Genomic DNA, 20,702 nt, shown 5'->3' with positions numbered 1-20,702 from the left:
GAGGTCGGGGTTTGATCCCCCACCGGGTCATACCAAAGACTCTGAAAAATGGGACCCAGTTGCCTCCCTGCTTGGCACTCAGCAACAAGGGTTGGATTGGGGATAAGTCCCTGCGACATATAGTGTCATGTCCAGGGGGTGTACAAGCTGCCTCACACTACAGAAACAGGAGATAGGCTCCTGCCCTATGGGCCTCATGGCTCCTGTGTTCCTCGCTAGCCCCTCCTATGCCCAGCTTTGTCTGTTTGTGTGAACACAAGCACGATGATTTGATTGGCTGATCACCCCATAGCGATGATTTGATTGGCTGAGCAAAGTACATGTTGAGGATAAAAAAGTACGGGAAGAAAAGTGAAGACGCCCAAAGTGATTGGCCGGAATGACATTTGTGATGATTTGATTGGCTGAGCACGGAATGTGATGTATGATGATTTTTTTTAATGGCTCTCACAGGAGACTTACGATGTGACTTGAGAGCTGCAATTTGCTTCTTAACCCATTCAAACCGCGAAAGCATCTGTGTCATTTTTGATTTTTGCGTCAGCCGTTCAAAAATAGCAGATATACAAGCTCACCGGCATCTGCTATTTCTTTTACATTTTTGAAAAATCTTGTGTGAGATTCAGATTACTTACTTCGAAGGCATTCGTAGAATGGACCTCTTATTGGGTTAAAACGGGCAGGCATTTCAGCTAGGCAGAAGCCGCAAATTAGATAGACAGGCAAGGGTGCAAAGAGGGTGCTATTTTAAAAGGTTTTTTAAAACTAGTCCTTACCCGTGAATATATGAACAGCAAATGATGTTCAGTGTGGGTAATGCAATGTAATAGATCACATTACTGATAGGAGGGAATTGTTTACAGATGGTCTTGGGAAGTTGGGTTGGGCACAAAAGTAGGCTAATTAAATGTTTCTTTTGCAAGTAAATGCTGTAGTACAATCATAAGTACACCATTGATGTGTGATGTAAATTTGGTGGTGATATTCTGCCTATAAATGGAAGTTATTGAATATTTTCACGTTCGGTGTTGCACTTTGTAGACGGTCCCTAACCGCTCCCCGTCTGCTGCCCATGGAGATATAAGCTATTAAACGGTGAACGCGGAGGTTGGCTTTTTGTGCTGCAAAGTGCAAAGCAAGTTGTAGTTTGTAGCTGTCTTGCTCTATGCTAAGGAAGTATTCTGAATGAAAGACAGCGACCAAGCGAAATAGACAGCGGGCGAGCGACCGCTAAATTTATAGATAGATAGTGAAAATGGCAAAAAAGTTTAGGCATAAGGGTTAAGGGGTGGCGCAAAATATAGCCCTTTATCTATTTTATCTATCAATCGATAGAGTGATCGATCTAACACTCTGTCCATCTGTCTGGCTATACTTTCTATCTCTCATCTCTCTGAGATGATGTATAATGATGATAAGAGAGCCCCTCACTTTACACAGGTTTTTCCCTTCTATCTTTGTATATCCACTCTGTACTCTACTTGTTTGTGTTCTCTTTGTGTCCATACCCTTTGCCACAATGTTGTTTCCTGCCTTTCATTTATCTTTGCCTGGCAATTGGCCATTCTCTGTTCATAGATTCCATCGCTTTTATCCCCTTCTTCTGACCCTGTGTGGGAAAATACCGCTGGCAATGATATGATAACTTCCTGCAATAATGTCACAATACAATATTCTAGAAGAATTAGTCTAGTAGCCAGTAACGTCTGGGGGGCACAACAACTATTGAAAAGTAAAGGACTGTCCATAAGACAAAACAAAGCTTTCACAGACTATCTATATATCTATAAATGCACCATGTCTCTAGTCTGTACGTACGTGGTCCACTGAGACTGTGTGTGTGTGTGTGTGTGTGTGTGTGTGTACAGCTGTAATGCACGTAACTCGAGAACCGTTCACCCCACTGAATTCAAATTCGACACACGCGTTCCACACCCCCACAGGGAGTGCAGTGCCCGGTGTCAAGTCGGTTGGACCCACAGTTGTCCAGAACCGCCAAAAACGGCCTCTGTCCGGGCTCTGGACAGGGCCCCTGCCCAGGGTCCATATGTGGAGCTGGCCTGTTCCGACATCACAACACTCCATATTTGGGCATGCCTGACACAGAACTCCATATATAGGATTAAAGGGACACAGAGAGACGGATACAGAAATCTCCATATATGGGCATAAAAGGGACAGACCGATGGGTGGAACGGGTACTCTGACACGGGTACAACGTGTATTGCATAGCTGGGTGGGCCATGGATCTCCAACTTCCATCGTTGCTGACTCGGTGATCTACAGCCAGGCACCGGTCTGGTTTGGCTAATAATAGCTCATTTCAATACTGAGCCACTATTTGTAGCTGAACGAGTACATGATCACGTTACATTACTTATCGACGCGATCCACATTATTATTACCTTAATTAATCTTCATGTCATGTACATTCCAAATAAACAATTAATAACCACATGCTCGTGTCATAATGTTATAATCTTATATGAGACACAAGCCAACAGACTAGTGATACCTTCCAAAACGAGTCCTACTCTATATACATTTTGGCCATTTGAAAATAGCCGATCTACAATTCAACACATTGTGAGCTTGTAGATCTGCTATTTTCCAAAGATTTTGAAAATAAGGTTGCTGTTGCTTGGCTCATTCTGACCACCCTTGTGTGAGTCGTGCCCTCATGCGTTCCCTTTGGGATCAAACAAAGATATAATCTACATCAGTTCAACCCATTTTGGGCGGGAACCGCTTTTGGTGTTAGCATTATGTTATGCTTTAGCTATTGAAAAATAGCAGATCTACAAGCTCATAGCGCGCCACCGAGTGGCGCGCTACGAGCTTGTAGGTCTGCTATTTTTGAAAAATCGAAGAACCACTGACATAGAAACATAGCTTTTTCAGAAAACTGTCAGGATGTAGAAGACATTTTTAGAATCTGATCTCAGGTCAAAATGGGTTAAGTCCCTCCGTCTAAAGCGGGAGTTTTACTTAGTTGTGCGTTGGTGTCGTGCACCAAAAATAGCCCATCTACAAGCTCACCGTGGCAAGATAACGGCAGGGCTTTAAACTGTGTCCGAGTGTGTGCCTGACGAGAGGAGGATAGGACTTGGAATAGAGATGGAAAAAGGACGTGCAGCCTTTGACACCAACTTGGCTTTTGTCAACTGACTTCTTGTTCTCAGCCCTGAACCTTCTCTCGGTTCTTTCTGTCTTTCTCTGAATAATGTCCAAAGGCTGTAGTGAGGAGGGAACCCACTGGCATGCTGGCTTCAGGTCAGGAGGACCCAGGTGTAATTATTACTGCAGGGACTACAGAGCCGCATGGGGGAACGCACTGTACACACTGGGAGGGAGGGAAGTCAGGGGACCACAACAAGGGGTGGTCCACTGAGACCTGTGTGTTTGCGTGTGTGCGTGCGTGCGTGTGTGCGCGCGCGCAAGAACGAACGGACGCACGTTAGTTCAGTTCTTATCACTGCGTGCACACAACAGTCAGCAGCTGAAGAAAGCCTCTTAGCCAGCAGTGAGCTGAAATAAGATTGAATTGAATGGCAGTGTTCTGACTTCTCATCTGCTCTTTGTCTAACCAGGGGCTCCGGCCTCGCTCTGCAGAGCTCTCTGATAAGCACCACTGTTGTCACTCTGCCCCTTGCTCCTTTAAACCATTTAGCAACGGCTCTCAGCGCCACCCATATTGTCCCTCTCTCTCCTTTTGCTCTCTCTCTCTCTCTCTCTCTCTCTCTCTCTCTCTCTCTCTCTCTCTCTCTCTCTCTCTCTTTCTCTGTCCCTCTCAAAGGAACTTTATTTCCATCCGTTGTCCTCCATTGCCTGTGACCCAAACCTGTCTTTGTGGTTTTCCAGTGTGGCGGCTGACGGTTTGATATGATTATGCAGTATGAAAAACAATTCGTACGAGCGCTGTCTCAAGCAATATCGCTCAATTGTCCCGACACCAAAATGACCAGACTTTTCTTCCTGTGGTACAGTATAAACAAGTCCCTTTTCATTTGGACTGAGTGAGGCTTAGCAGGGTGTATGGTAGAGACTGTACGGTAGAGACTGTACAGCAAGCTGGTTTTGGAAAGTTTGTTGCAACCTCATCCTCAGTTAAAGTCCTTTCAGCCGCATCCTTTATTTTGTCTTTATCTTTTTCTCCATGTAGAAATGTCTCCCGATTCTAGGTTGTTATGACAATTCCCCATTCCCGTTTAGGAGGAGGCTCCACAGCTCGTATTAGCCACGATGTAAAAACACATGTATTTATTGAAACCCTGAGGAAGGCCTCCTGTGGTAATGTTGGTGTTGGTGTATATTTGAATCGATACGTTTTTGCATGGCGGCTACGGGCTGTAGCCTCCTCCTAAACATGTACAGTATATCTACCGTGGTCAGCACCTACAACACTGTGCACTGCCTCTCCCTGTAATCAACCATGTCACTCTACCGTGGTCAGCACCTACAACACTGTGCACTCCCTCTTACAGTATATCTACCGTGGTCAGCACCTACAACACTGTGCACTCCCTCTCCCTGTAATCAACCATGTCACTCTACCGTGGTCAGCACCTACAACACTGTGCACTCCCTCTCCCTGTAATCAACCATGTCACTCTACCGTGGTCAGCACCTACAACACTGTGCACTCCCTCTCCCTGTAATCAACCATGTCACTCTACCGTGGTCAGTACCTACAACACTGTGCACTCCCTCTCCCTGTAATATCTACCGTGGTCAGCACCTACAACACTGTGCACTCCCTCTCCCTGTAATATCTACCGTGGTCAGCACCTACAACACTGTGCTCTCCCTCTCCCTGTAATATCTACCGTGGTCAGCACCTACAACACTGTGCACTCCCTCTCCCTGTAATATCTACCGTGGTCAGCACCTACAACACTGTGCTCTCCCTCTCCCTGTAATATCTACCGTGGTCAGCACCTACAACACTGTGCACTCCCTCTCCCTGTAATCAACCATGTCACACAATAAAGACTGTGTAATGCTGGTGTAACAGATACGGGTTGACACCACTACAGTATAATACACTCTGGAGTGACGGTGATGTAATAGTGTGTGAATCCACCATAATTCCATTTTAGTATTCCCAGCCGAGGATTGATGATAATTAATTAACCCATTTAGGCCTGACGCCGAAATAAAATAAAAAGTTCGCTCTGAAAGAATATATATTCAAAGATTTGTGCCACATTTTCACGATTTTTCAAAAATATCAGACCTACAAGATCTGATATTTTTCAATAGCTAAAGTATAACATAATGCTTAGTTAAAACACCAAAAGGGGTTCCCGTTCAGAATGGGTTAACAATTGTATGACACGGCTCTTAACAATTGTATGACACGGCTCTGCGAGAGACAAGCTGTCAGTTAGAGGGTGGGTCAGTCTGCGTGTCTGGAGCTAATCTCACAAACCTCTGGACAAGTGCCACATGTCTTGTGCACAATGCCAGTAGGCCACAAAAGCACCTCCACACTAATTTCTTTTCACATACCATTTATGTTTTATATATATACTATAATGACATAGTAAAATGTTGAAAATGGGTGGTTTTCCCCTTTAACTACATTTAATTAATTAAACCCACACCTAAACTTAATTTGTGTGGATTCATTAAAACTTTGTTCATTAAAAGTTACACAGCTAGTTCTAGAGTTACTTTGTGTTTCTCCTTCTCTCTACCTCCTCATGCCAATACATATAGTTCACAATCGATTTGCATGTGCTAATCATCTATTAGTAGTTAATGGTTCCGCTCTAACTGTAATTGTGTGCCCAGGATTTTTACGCGACTCTTCACAAAGCATGTTAGGATGTTAATTACTCAATTGTCTAAGGGACCAGACCTGTGTGAAAGCACCTTCTCTTAATTATGTTCACTTTACTTTGGCAATTAAATGACCACTTCACCACTTTTCAACCTATCTTCATATAATAGGTGGCACGATTTTTTTCTACTCAGTCTGTGTCTCATATACGGCTGTGGGCAGTTTAGAAACCGTCTTCCAGTGACATCATTAGGCAGATTTTTTTTTAAACAAGATTTCTTTACAAAAATATTTAGATTTGAAAAAAAATGCGCCATTTTTTCATGATTATTAGTGAGGACCTAGTATATGAAGGTTGAAAAGTGGTGAAGTGGTCCTTTAAGTGAATGCAAAGTCATGGATAACATCATGCTGATATTTTGTCTTTGTGTATTCGTCACACTGTACTGTACAGTATAACAATTTCTGTTTAGTATTTAGTGTAAGAAATATCAGCTAAATGCCTGCATTGTAAACGTTCCTTGTTTCCTTTCCAGGATTCGACCCATACCAATACATCCCGGTCAGAACCAGCAGTATGTCCTAAAGCCCAAATATTACCACTCACACACCACACGCACCCAGACCCATCTCCAGCCACAGCCTGAGAGGCCCATCCCTTTCACCGTGAGCCACAACCCCATCCACGGTGAGTACCACTTAAACCCTACTGTATATACGCCCCCTCTCTCTCACCAAATCTCTTAACTGAAAAGAGACGATCTCCAAGCTCACAGATTGTAGGTCGGCTGTTTTTGCCCGAATGTAAACCTATTATGACAACTTAGGGATGCTAGCGTTCATGTGGTTAAAGGGGCAACTTTTGATGTGCATAGTTTTGTGAGGAGGACATGCAAAAGTCTGACATAACACTTGCCAACGCCTTCAGAAAAATCTCAGCTAGCCTTTGTAAAACGCATCAAAACATATTTTAGCCATTGCTAGCACTCATAATTGAAATAATCTCCAAGTAAGCGTGTTGACCGTCATTTAGGTGCCTAATGGAATAGAATATACAATAGAATAGTCCCCACTACTTGTGGGGTGCTTTTTTGTCACTGTATATTTGCACTTACCGTCACGTGAAATTTGGTCTCTGCATTTACCCATCCTATAACTACTAGGAGTCTTGCTTAGGGACACGCATCGAAACATCGCTGGCCTGGCCTGTAATCCAACCTGGGACATCCAGGGGCTCTGCCCCCCCCCCCCCCCCCCCTCCCAGGCCACTAGGTCAATAAGTTATTTTTCTGTTAGCCGAGAAGCTCAAGCAGAATGTTTTCACACTAGTTGACAAGTCAACGATGAACCTGGTTCGGAAAAACAACACCGAATCCAAATGTCAAGTTATCTCTTTAATGAGCTCAGGCGCAGGTGTGTTTTCAGAACCTCGTTCCTTAGAAAGTGGATGCCAAACAAAGCCGAGAAGCATTCTGTCGGAGTTCTTCTAGGAGTGAACTGAACCCAGTTAAGAGTCAAAGCCACTGTTCCCCACATCAGCTCATATTTACTAAGTGATGATTTTATAACTCTGAAGGCATTCCAGGACGTTGCCAAACGTCAAACCTACCTGCCAGGCGAAGTCCCCAGACGTGTTAAAGATGTTATTCCGAAAATGATTTTAATTGCTTAAAATAAAAATGTTGTCGGCTCCATATTAAGATCCCTGAGCTCTCCCAGGCCCTGGCCGGCGCGGGGAAAGGAGGACATTAGGCATTGGGCGTTGGAGTGTGCGTGCGGATAGACACACATCGCACCAAAGGATGGTGCTGTTTGCTCGCACATTCTGGCGCCTAGATGTCTGTTCTGATGTCTGTTGTTCCTGTTTCCGGTTTATACTTTTAAAATTAAATGTTTATACTGAGTGTGTGGTTTTGGGGGTGTTGTTATGTGCTTGCGGACAGACACACATGGCACCAAAGCATGGTGTCTGTTGGCGCATGGCAGCACCTTCAGAACCACACACTCGGTGCTGATCTAAGTATTTGTTTCTGAATTTGTATGTATGTAACTTTGAAAAAAAAAAAAAAAAGGAAGAGAAGAAACCCTTTTGTATTGAAATGCCTTGATAGATTTTTTTTGTACTTTGTAATATATGTATACATTGTAAAAACCCTGAATAATTTTCAATAAAGTATATATAAAAAGTGGAAAGGAGAGAGTAGTATAGGGAAGACGTGGGGGGGGGGGGGGGAGGAGAGTTAGAGTCTGGGACAACTAATCTGCTGTTAGTTCTGGAAAGTTTCACTTTCCTGCTTTCCCCTCCTTCCCTTTCACCATTTTTCGTATATCTCTCCATCTGTCTGTATGTCCGTCTGTTCTCTCTCTCAATCTCTTTTCTTTCTCGTCTCTCACACACACACACACACACACACACACACACACACACACACACACACACACACACACACACACACACACACACACACACACACACACGCACAGTCTCACACGCTCTCTCTCCCCTGCCATTGTGCTGTCTTCGCGCCGAACGGCCGTGAGCTTTGACATTGGCCAGTGTCGACGGATTCAGAGGGAGCCAATTAAACCAGTGGCTGTTTGTTCTTTTCAGGGCTGCTTGATTGATCGCCGCCGACCATTAATCACTGCCAAACAGACACGGCAGTGGCTGCGCTACTCTAATGCCAGCCTGTCATTATTTTAACACTGTGGGCTAGGGCGGCAACCCCTTTCTCACATTACATACATGCGAGCCAGGGAGACTTCAGCGCCGTGCCACAGCATGGCGCGTCGCCTCGCCACACGCGCACGCACACACACACACAGCCCCACACACACACACATGCACACGCACACGCGCGCGCACGCACGCACGCACGCACGCACGCGCACACACACACACAACACACGTACAGTATAACATCACATGGAGACAGCAGCACATGCAATCATGCAGCTTCCATTGAAACGTCTCTGTCCTGTTGTATGCTCAGTGCTCTCACATCAACAGAATGAAAGAGAAACACCTGCTGGTTAATTAGGGGGAGGCATGGAGGGCAGGTTGTGCCGTTGTTATCCCTGTGCGTGTGTGCGTGCGTACGTATGTGCGTGTGCACGTGAGTGCGTGGGGGTGGTTTGGAGACACAGAAGTTTGTTTGTTAAACACTCCTCAACAAAGTTCCTGGTATAGGCAAATAAAAACAAAAACATTTCTACATCTGTCCAACTAGAGCAGCGAGCAGATTCAGATCATCCTGAGTTATGGTTTCAGAGAGATGGGGATAAGTGTGGAACCAAAGCAAAGTTGGTGGTATGATGATAAGAAGTACCCCCCCCCCCCCCCCCCCCCTTCCTTCCATGAACATATGTTACATTTTGGCTCCGTTGCCTCCGGACAGACTTTGCTGTGCATGTTAAATCCATTCCGATCCCCTTTTCCTTCACTTGGTCTACCATGACAATGGATAAAGAAGTGGGTAATTGTTCCTCACAGGCAACCTCCCACCCCACTCCAAATGCTCTCGCACGCACGTATGCACGCACGTATGCACGCACGTATGCACGCACGCACGCACGCACGCACGCACGCGCTGTGCACACACACACACACACACACACACACACACACGTGCGTGTGCGCGCACACACACACATACACACACCACATCACATCTGCTGTAATGCTGCAAGGGTGTGGAGAGAATGTGAAGCTTGAAGTTCGGGCAGCAATTGGATTTGTTCAAATTGCAGCCCCAGCGGTAATGGCATAAAGACTTAAGCATTACCTGCTGCGCGGGCCTGTCGAAAATGAATTATTAGCCTCATTTTCAGAGGGCAATTTCAGATAAAGCCTGTGCGTGCGTGCGTGCGTGCGTGCGTGCGTGCGTGCGTGCGTGCGTGCGTGCGTGCGTGCGTGCGTGCGTGCGTGCGTGTGTGTAAGAGCGAGACAGAGGGGAGAAAAAGAAGGAATGAAATGACAGAGTGAAGACGATAAACAGTGTCATCCAATGAAGAAGCCCTCAATTGATGGAACAAGTGGCTCGCATGGATATGAATAGCAGGAGGCCGACTGCGGTGCAGCCTCTGAATACCTGTTATCTAACCCCCGTTTAAGGCTCTCACCCGCTCAATAACCCTCGCCGCGGAAGACGAATTATCTTCCATTTACTGTGTACAGCGCATCCGAATGGTTAAATGGCTTCTGTGACTCAAAGCCATGAATAGGCCTCAGCCGGCGGCCTGCCGGTGGATTGACTCTGAGATTTTCAATAGCGGGGTATATGCGCATGCTTAAAGTGAATGGCACATCGAGTGGCAAATCGAGTGGCAAAGCAATAGGCAAAGTGAGTTAACCCATTTAGGCCTGAGATCACATCTAAAAATGTCTTCTACATCCTGACAGTTTTCTGAAAAAGCTATGTTTCTATGTCAGTCGTTCTTCAATTTTTCAAAAATAGCAGACCTACAATCTACAATAGCAGACCTACAATCTACAATAGCAGACCTAATATCTACAATAGCAGACCTACAATCTCGTAGCGCGCCACTCGGTGGCGCGCTATGAGCTTGTAGATCTGCTATTTTTCAATAGCTAAAGCATAACATAATGCTAACACCAAAAGGGGTTCCCGCCCAAAATGGTTTAAACATTGTTAAATGTTGTTTAATGAAATCAGATAGGACTTTTCTGTTTGGATTCATGGGCTGCCAAGGCCAGAAAGTAGTTTTTCATTTCTCATTAGGCATTCCTGCATAACTTCCTGGTTTGATGATGATGTCACGCGCATACCCTCTATTCATTACTTCCCCTTTTTCATGATATGTGCTGTATTTATGGTTACGCAGGTGATAAGCTGCATATTCCCTCCCCATGCACCCTCAAGCAATATGGCACTTTGTTTTCCGTGACTGGGCTTCGTTTGCAAAGAATGTGATTCCAACCAGTGCGCAGTAGTAACTAGTAGCAGCTTCAAAGGTTCTGAAAACCTTCTACAGTTCGTTGGCTGCCTGCCAAAATTACTAACGTAACGTTGTGCAGATTATTAGAGGCGACTGTGGCTCAGGAGGTAGAGCAGGTCGTCCAATGATCCATGGGTCGGCGGTTCGAATCCCGGCTCCTCCTGTCTACATGTCGAAGTGTCCTTGGGCAAGACACTGAACCCCAAATTGCTCCCGATGTGCTGGTTGGTACCTTGCATGGCTTCCGCCGCAATCGGTGTATGAATGTGTGTGTGAATGGGTGAATGTAATGCACAATCTATGTAAAGCGCCTTGGATAAAGGCGCTATATAAATGCACCATTTACCATTTACCATTTTATTAGCCGCCAGCCAGTAACTGGCTGGTGGCTAGTGGCCAGTAACTGGCTGGTGGCTAGTGGCCAGTAACTGGCTGGTGGCTAGTGGTAATTACAAGCCCCGATTCCAACGTCAGATTTATCAGTGCACGTCCGTTCCTAAGTAAATGTTTTTCGATGAATGTGCAGACTTTGGAACTGAGTGGTTCTGCCCTCACTGTGGACGTTTTGGGGGTTATTAATGGAGAGGTCTACAGACATAAAGTCTCTTCAGGTCCCAGGGAGCATGTCTGTGTACCGTTCTCCGTTCTCTCTCAGGGCCCATTGTGGCTGCGCTGCTGTTTTCTCAAACAGACCCAGACCACGCCACAGTGACCCAGAGCTACAAATAACTCCCCCGGTCCACTTTGATTCCGCTAGCAGGAGGTAACCGCCATGGAAATGCCTAGACATAACTGATTGCAGGCTGGGGGTTTGGGAGGGGCGGAGTCTTAATAGGAAGACGAGAGAAACAGGACTAATGTTGCATGTACTGTAGCAAAAACACTTCTAGCCTAATTCCAATACACAAAATCTCAGGGCAGTGATATGGTGAAATTGGTGACCTGCCGAAATATGTGGCCATCTTGTGGACTTCACACAACTTACATGGAGGTCTTTAAATGTGGCTAGGTTGAACTCTGCTAATAAACAAACAACGATTTCTACAGTCTACAGTACATGATTGTCACATATTTCAGCAGAGTGACAGAGTGTGAGTGAGCGAGAGGCCGAGATTTTGGGTCTTGGAATTTGGCTAGAGAGACATTAATTCACCACTTTCAACCAGCTGGTGTCCATATTTTGGCTCGATGCCTGCATTTGTCATTATATTTTATACTTCATTATATGACATTCAAAGCAAATAAAAAAATCACACCCATGTGAAGTGAGGGGCGCTCTTATCATCATACATCATCTCATTCTGGCCAATCACAATTTGCGTCCTTACTTTTGTCATAAATGTTTGGGGGTCTGAATGTTCCGGGGACTCCCCGGGGACTCCCACATGGTAACTCTCATTTCTCTACCGTTTCGGACGTGGGGCGGCTGGAACTTCCGGGGACCCCCCGGGGACCCCCACACAGAGTTGCACCACAAACACTCAAAGCTGGACATAGAGGGGCTAGCGCCCCTCCAAAAATAGCTATTCTACCAACTCACAATGCAAAACAATTAGGGTTGGGATCCGGAACCAGAGGAACCGGATCCAATAATAGTACAATAATATTACCAGCTTAATCGCCTTAAATGATGTTATAGGTTTGTAACTCTGAGAGTGCCACGAATGGAACCAAATGCACCCTATGGGTCCATTTGGGTCTATTTGTGCTCTCTCAGAGTTAAGGGGATCATTGAAAATGAAACGTCACGCCGCAATTTATCAAATGTGCAGCTCGGCCGGGACACGTTGTGCTTGTCAGAATATTGCCGTTGTGCGTTACCCTGGCAATGTAATACGCAATAAACAGAGAACCACTGTCCTAGTGGACTCCTAATCAGTGTCATGCATATTCTGAGGAGAACCTGGAGACTGACATTCAGTAATTGGGTATTTGACCAAAATAAGAACATCGTATTAGATGCAAACCTGGCCACGGACACATTAAGACACATTGATGACCCCTGCTACTCTGTAGACACATTAAGACACATTGATGACCCCTGCTACTCTGTAGACACATTAAGACACATTGATGACCCCTGCTACTCTGTAGACACATTAAGACACATTGATGACCCCTGCTACTCTGTAGACACATTAAGACACATTGATGACCCCTGCTACTCTGTAGAAAGATTACATTACAGTCCAGCTAGTAGAGGATATAGTGCCCAAGCCTAAATTATAGAGGATGTCACTGTTGGTTTGATCCCAGCATGCTGCAGAGCAGTCGGTGTCGTGATGATGCCCTGCTTGGTGAGGGTAACTATCAGACAGACAGACAGACAACAGACCCTGCTTGGTGAGCGTAGCTAGCAGACAGACAGACAGACAACAGACCCTGCTTGGTGAGCGTAACTATCAGACAGACAGACAGACAGACAACAGACCCTGCTTGGTGAGCGTAGCTATCAGACAGACAGACAGACAGACAACAGACCCTGCTTGGTGAGCGTAACTATCAGACAGACTGACAGACAACAGACCCTGCTTGGTGAGCGTAGCTATCAGACAGACAGACAGACAGACAACAGACCCTGCTTGGTGAGCGTAGCTAGCAGACAGACTGACTGCCGAGAATGTTTGCACTCCTCAAATCAGCGAGCCCGCAGAAATTCCTGTCAACTCTGTCCCACACGACAGACTGGCCTGTCAGCAGCGAGCTATGGTGCCTCACATCTGGGGAATCCACTATGCCTTCTCTTCTTTATACCTCGGCCGCCCCTCAGCTCTCCCACACAGACCAAACAACCAGAGACACTACGCTTGGTCCATTTATCTGCGCTACTACCACTGTGGAACCTCCGACATGTTTGCACCGGGACTCGAACCTCTCAAGGGTCACCGGAAAGCCCAAGAAAAACCCCCCTGTTTTCTAAAGTTCAGCTGTCTTCATCCACCCCGAACCTCCCCTCCAAGACGTTTCAAGACGTTTCAAGACGTTTCCCAGTCCGTCCCTCCAGCACCAGCTATAGCAGGGGTGAGCAGCAACTTTGAAGATGGAGAGGGCCACTATAGTTCCACACACTGCGACACGTTTTGAGCTTGTAGAGCTGCTATTTTTGCTATATTTGAATTGTAGGAGAAAACTTTCGCACACCTAGCAATCAGGCGTAAGCACAGGTGCGTAGGCCAGTGGACATCAATGAAAGCAATAAGGTACACCCGCACACTGTGTATCTGCTCGGCGTATTGTCTGAAGCAACGTTTCGGTCCCTCCGGAGGGACCGAGGAAGGTCCGGAGGGACCGAAACGTTTCTTCATTAAATAAGACAGTACTCTTGTGCCGAGCAGATACACAGTGTGCGGGTGTACCTTATTGCTTTCACAGCTATATTTGAATTGAAATCCTGGTTTATTTTATTATTTTTGAGTGGTGCAAACACTCCAAGGAACAGCAATGTCTGTGTTCAACCGTGTGTTCATGTTTGTGAGCACCAGTACCAATGAGTACCAAAAGTGGCGCTGTTGTGCCAGAAACAGAGAGAGAGAGATAGTGCTGCACTGTTGCCTGCTAATGAGAGAGAGAGGGGGGGGGGGGGGGATTTGCACCACTCAGTTCACACGGGTGTGATCTTTTATACTTTCAAATGCATTTAGTTATACTTATGTTAACTTTATGAACTTAAATGCAAACATTGGACAATTCTAATGCTAGTCATTCAGCTACTAATATAGACAAAGTAATTAAAGCGGGTCATGTTTGCATGTTTGGAATTGTAACAGCTGAATTAAATACTATATAAATATTCAGATAATAACCTGCGGGCCACATTAACCCATTTTGGGCGGGAACCCCTTTTGGTGTTAGCATTATGTTATGCTTTAGCTATTGAAAAATAGCAGATCTACAAGCTCGATCTCGCTACGAGCTTGTAGGTCTGCTATTTTTTTTAAATCGAAGAACGACTGACATAGAAACATAACTTTTTCAGAAAACTGTCGATGTAGAAGACATTTTTAGAATCTGATCTCAGGTCAAAATGGGTTAAGTGACCCGCATGTGGCCCCCGGGCCGCCAGTGACCCGCATGTGGCCCCCGGGCCGCCAGTGACCCGCATGTGGCCCTCGGCCCGCCAGTTGCTCATGTATGAGCTATAGCGTCCCCTGGCGGGGCCGCTCCTCCATGTTGATTGATGTCTGTGTTCCGTCTGCGACGCTCCCCCTCTCCATATGCTGGGCAGAACCACAGCATGGCCCCGACGGCACCGCCTGGCAAAATGGTCCAGTGCGCTTACAGCGACGAACGAAGACAGCGAGTTGGAAAAGGGAGGGAGGTTTTCAGAGAGGTTTCAGGCGGACATGTTTTATCACTGCTGTGGCCGGGGACTCACTGCTCAGAGCCGTGTCAAAGTAGTTAAGGGTTGTGTAGAACATGGTGCTCGGGGAAGAGCTGTCAGAAAGAGCTGCGTATTCCTCTCAAGATCTCCATGTGGTGGAGAGTTTGAGGAAGGCCACCCCCGCCACCACTCCCGATGTCTATGCCACCTGTCAGCAAACATACGGTATATTGACTTCTATCGAGGAAAAGAGCTATAGAATCCCCCAGGTTGACCTACCCCCCCCCCCCCACCCCCACACACACACTCTGAACCTAAACTACTTTCAGACTGATTTGATCCTATGTGACACAATCCTGAACCCAAAAGGCCTCAAAGGCATTAGCATTGGCCGTATTAACATGGTAACATTATATGTGCTTTTACATCACAGTCGGAGATGTACTGTAAGTGCAAAATGTTAAAGGACCACCACTTTTCAACCCATCTTCATATAATTGGTCCTCACTAATAATCATGATACAATGGCACCATTTCTTCCTACTCAGTCTGCTTCTCATAGGAGGGCTGTGGGCAGTTCAGAAACCCGTCCACCAGTGACATCATCGTTAGGCAGATTTCTTTTTAAACAATATTCTTTTTACAAAAATGTTTAGATTTTTATTATCGTGAGAACGATGGCTTCCATTTTCGCATTGCAACTTTTCAGGACTAGAAAGCCTGCCGTTTCTAATAGCTTGGATTCCCCATCGATGATGTCACTGGTGGACAGGTTTCTGAACTGCCCACAGTCCTCCTATGAGACACAGACTGAGTAGAAAAAAATGATTTTATCATGATTATTAGTGAGGACAAGTATATGAAGATAGGTTGAAAAGTGGTGAAGTGGTCCTTTAATATGGTCAATTAGAAGAATATTAAGGTTTAAATTAAGATTTTGGGGCTGCAAAACTCAAATGCTGAAAACACTAGAGTTTGAGGGTCAATCTTCCCCCCCGTGAGCCACAGAAGTTTAACACCACAGTCTAACACCATCTGGACGTTGTGGTGGCCCAAACACTGGGTTTGAAAAAACCCATGTTTGGAACGCAGACCCACATTTTTAAGTAGCAGTGCACACGGCAGATCTAAGAGCTCACAACACATCGCATTGCGACGTGTTCCGGAGTCCCGGAGAGACAGAAAGTGTCTCTTTTGGTTCTCGAGCTAAAAGGTTCTGGGACCACTGCACTTGCAGACACAAAGAAAGCCTGCTTTGTATCTCAGCACAGTACGGTGGTGTCGTGTCATGTCACACACTGAAAATATCAGATCTATAAGCTCACAGTGCGTTGCGATACATCTACTGTGATACATTTACCAGGGTCTTAAAAGATACATCTGCTGTGATACATTTACCAGGGTCTTAAAAGATACATCTGCTGTGATACATTTACCAGGGTCTTAATAGATACATCTGCTGTGATACATTTACCAGGGTCTTAATAGATACATCTGCTGTGATACATTTACCAGCGTCTTAAAAGATACTTCTGCTCTGATACATTTACCAGGGTCTTAAAAGATACATCTGCTGTGATACATTTACCAGCGTCTTAAAATATACATCTACTGTGATACATTTACCAGGGTCTTAAAAGATACATCTGCTGTGATCCATTTACCAGGGTCTTAAAAGATACATCTGCTGTGATACATTTACCAGGGTCTTAAAAGATACATCTGCTGTGATACATTTACCAGGGTCTTAAAAGATACTTCTACTGTAGGCTATGATGTTTATCCCAGGAGGGATGAGGCAAAGGAACATTTGTTTGTGTTACCTCAACGTCCTTAAATCAGTTAACTGGAGTAAGCCGATAGGTGAGCCAGTGCCCCCCGGCGAGCAAGCAGTCTATGGCCGCAAGCGTCGAAGAGTGCGTCACCTGAGACACTTCATAATCATGTGGAGCAAAACAAGCGCTCCTTTTCCTCCCATCTCAGCCAATCACAGTATTGCCTATTGTACGGTCTTAGAGGATACATCTAGTACTGTAAGGTCTTATGAAATTAATCTACTCATCTACTTATCGTGCGTGCGTGGCGTGGCGTGCGTGTGCGTGTGCAAGTATATAAATGATAGGTATAATACTGGCAGGATATTTTTAGCCAACTCTCTATTAGCATTTGGAGTTAAACCACTATATCATAATCTCGACATCTACTTTCACCTTATGGCAAATATTTAGGCAGCCTAAAACCTCTAATCCAGTGGTTTTCGCCGGCCCTCTCGGGTTCAGAAAACAACCCTCTCTCTGCTCGCTGCTTGGCCGCGTTCCTCGCGTCTCCCTGGCCGCGCTCCTCGCGTCTCCCTGGCCGCGCTCCTCGCGTCTCCCCGCGTCTCCCCTCCTGCCCGTCTGGTGTGAACAACGGACGGCCGCAGACAGAGCATCCAGCACAGGAGTCTGGGGTTTATGGGGGAGGTTTTTAGACCTGACACTGGGTTGCCAAGAACCAGAGAGGCGGTCTCGGAGCATTAAAAGATCCAATAGTAGTAAACAGTTGTGACACACAGTGGAGTAAACGGAGAAAACGCAAGAGGTATAATCTGACGAGAGGTTTTATAAAAAGCTGTTGTTGATGTCATACCGTCGCTGTTGGATGGAAAAAATGTATCTCCATACCCCCTCCCTCCCTCTCTCTCTTCCATTAAATTAGTTTCATTGGTTACACTTTGTCGGTCTGTGGGTTTTACAAATATTTAACAAACGAAAAGTATTGGAGCTTGAGACTAAATCACATGACTCATAACTCACTGGATCCATTGAAACACAATGTTTTGTTTGTCGTTCTTGTTCGTTGGGCATGTAATTAAACGTAATTAAACGTATACTATTTTACGCTATTTGTCATAACGACAAAATATATAGGGCAGTGAAAGGGCACCTCTTAGAGGCTTAAGAGGTGTTCATGTTTTGGCCATACATGATAGTGGCGATATACTGTAGGTAGAAAGAGGTGGTTCAGGACAGTCTGAGACCTGGGACAGATGTTTGTGGTTGACACTCCTCTCTTACTCACACTCCTCTCTTTCTCTCTCTCTCTCTCTTACTCTCTCTCTCTCTCTCTCTCTCTCTCTCTCTCTCTCTCTCTCTCTCTCTCCCCCCCCCCCCCTCATACCCTGTCACTTGTGCAGCGCTGGGTTTGGTGGTGAGGGAGGAGGGAGCACTGGGAGGATGGGCGATAGTAGGCGGACGGATGGGTAGACAGACAGACACACAGGACAGGTTTCTCTCCCAGGGCAGCCGTGACTTCATCCCTGCACTGTGGAATGAAGAGGTGACCTCAGGGTGGACAAATTGGAAGGATTTTTGCCTTTTTATGAAACAAACACGTGTAGTGTTAGGTTGCCAGAGTCTTTGAAGAGTGTGCCGTGTGGAACGCAGGAGTTAAAAGACGAAAAGAAGGGGAAGAAACTAAAAAAGAAAAAAAGACGAGGCACAGAAGCTTGAGCTCCCATACCCACTGACCGAAATAAAGCATTGCATTGTGATGTGCCAGCACCCACCTTTCAGAGAGCTTGACTTTTGATGAGGAATTGGAGTGTATCCCAGACTTTTGTTTGCTGAAACTCTCTTTGCCTCCCCCCCAGCATTTCTTATCCGTCTCTCCTCGTGTTTCAGAGACACAGGCGGATTTAGAAGCCGTGCGGGAGGGAGGGAGGGAGAGAGAGAGAGAGAGAGGAGAGAGGAGAGAGAGAGAGAGAGAGAGAGACATCACCAGATAAAAAAACAAAACAAAACACTGAAAAGCACACAGCAGAACCTTTTTGTTATTGTTTTGACGGGAGTCTCTGCAGTTCCTGTGACTCCAGATGAGTGATTTAACCCAAATGGCTCTGAGACTAACTAGACTCTTCCTCCTCTCTCTGCTTCTCCTCCTGCTGGGGCCTGTGGTGCGGCCGACAGTGAGCAACCACACTGGGAGGATCAAGGTGGTGTTCACACCCACCATCTGCAAGGTGACCTGCACGGGAGGTCGATGCCACAACAACTGTGAGCTGGGCAACACCACCACCATCATCAGCGAGAACGGACACGCCACCGACACCCTGACCGCCCCCAACTTCAGAGTAGGTGAGTGATCTTGACTTGAGTATCTTGGCTTCGTCCTCGAGAACACCCTCACTTCTTTTCTGCTATTGTATGTGGTTCAGCGTCATTATTATTATTCCGACTAATGCAGTCGGAATTATAAGCGGATCCCATTGTATGTGGGCTCACTGTCTGGAGCGTGGGGGAAGTGTGTGTGTGTGTGTGTGTGTGTGTGTGTGTGTGTGTGTGTGTGTGTGTGTGTGTGTGTGTGTGTGTGTGTGTGTGTGTGTGTGTGTGTGTGTGTGTGTGTGTGTGTGTGTGTGTGTGTGTGTGTGTGTGTGTGTGTGTGTGTGTGTGTGTGTGTGTGTGTGTGTGTGTGTGTGTGTTGATTCTATGTCTGTCAAGAATATCTCATGCGTATAACAAGCATTTAAGTATGGTCATGGTTAACACTTAAGCCCTATCTACTGTACTTCATTCAAGGAAAAGAAAAAAAAATCACACCCGTGTGAACTGAGTGGTGTAAGGTCTTATATAGACTGATCAGCTGTGGTCTGACGTAATGAAATCACACCCGTGTGAACTGGGTGACCATAGCAACCATGCTCATTTTTTGGTACGAACAGACAGACAGACAAACTAACAAAGCCAGTTGTAGGAGTGGTTTACACCACTCAAAAAAATAGTCGATCTACAAGCTCACACCGTGTCACAATGGGACATGTTTTGAACTTGTAAATTGACTATGGTACGCTTTTTTATTTTTATTTGGGAAAGTATTGGAAGTTTTGGCCTATTCTGAGAGGCCAAAATAGGGACGCCAGGGTTAGTGTGGTTAATTATAGACTACGACGCCGGCCTCCTTGAGGTCCCTAAAAGGATCAAACGAAAAACCTGGGGCGACAGGGCCTTCTCTGTGGCCGCCCCTACCCTCTGGAACGCTCTCCCCAAACACATCAGAGATACCCCCTCACTTCCCACCTTCAAATCTGCACTAAAAACCCACCTGTTCACAATCGCATTTCCAAGCTGATGTGTTTTTAAAACTTGTTATATGCACTGTTTTATTGGTTTTATTCTAATAATTGTTTTTTTTCTAATAAAGTTGTCCTTTTTCTTGTTCCCCCCCTGGCCCCAACACATGTAAAGCGCCTTTGAGTGTCATGAAAAGCGCTATATAAATCCCAGATATTATTATTATTACTAGTTGCCTATACATACATTAACCTACTGTAGGCCAGATAATCAGAGAAAGTGTCTTTGATGTGAGAGCGTGATTGTCACGTTGTCGGGGGATCATACGGTACGTGTGCTTGGTATTGGGTGAGTGTTCCTCAGTTTGTTCCAGAGACCCTGGCTAGAACTGGAGTGCCTTAACCTGTCCCAGGCTAGCCTGGATCCAGCCCAAAGACCCCGCCCACTCTCTGAGTGGACTGCATCTCTTGGTCTGGTGTTGCACTGTGAACCTATAATTTCTTCGGTAGAAAAATGTATTATCCAATGAGAATCGGTGGTGGGGGGGTGGGTCTAACGAACAACCAATCAGCACCGAGTCCCGTTTTCA

General features: G+C 45.9%; 2 protein-coding genes across 5 annotated transcripts in view; both read left to right on the top strand.

Annotated features, from left to right (window-relative positions):
* Nucleotides 1-3,873, top strand: part of LOC306931539 (latent-transforming growth factor beta-binding protein 1-like) — a gene marked incomplete at its 3' end in the record, with an annotated part of 67,011 nt that extends 63,138 nt beyond the window's left edge. Inside the window, exon 6 of the mRNA XM_079512944.1 lies at nucleotides 3,862-3,873. Coding sequence (XP_079369070.1) covers nucleotides 3,862-3,873 — 12 coding nt within the window. The remainder of the gene's footprint in view (nucleotides 1-3,861) is intronic.
* Nucleotides 3,874-18,932: 15,059 nt separating this feature from the next.
* The window catches only part of ltbp1 (latent transforming growth factor beta binding protein 1), a 123,128-nt gene continuing 121,358 nt past the window's right edge, over nucleotides 18,933-20,702 (top strand). For all 4 annotated transcript variants that reach the window (XM_079512394.1, XM_079512393.1, XM_079512395.1 and 1 more), the window contains exon 1: nucleotides 18,933-19,180. In XM_079512394.1, coding sequence (XP_079368520.1) covers nucleotides 18,937-19,180 — 244 coding nt within the window. In that variant the 5' untranslated portion in view covers nucleotides 18,933-18,936. The remainder of the gene's footprint in view (nucleotides 19,181-20,702) is intronic.

This window comes from Electrona antarctica (genome assembly GCF_951216825.1).
Source record: "Electrona antarctica genome assembly, chromosome: 10".
Lineage (NCBI taxonomy): Eukaryota > Metazoa > Chordata > Actinopteri > Myctophiformes > Myctophidae > Electrona > Electrona antarctica.
Note: the sequence above shows the minus strand (reverse complement) of the source record. Positions and strands in the feature narration are given on the sequence as shown.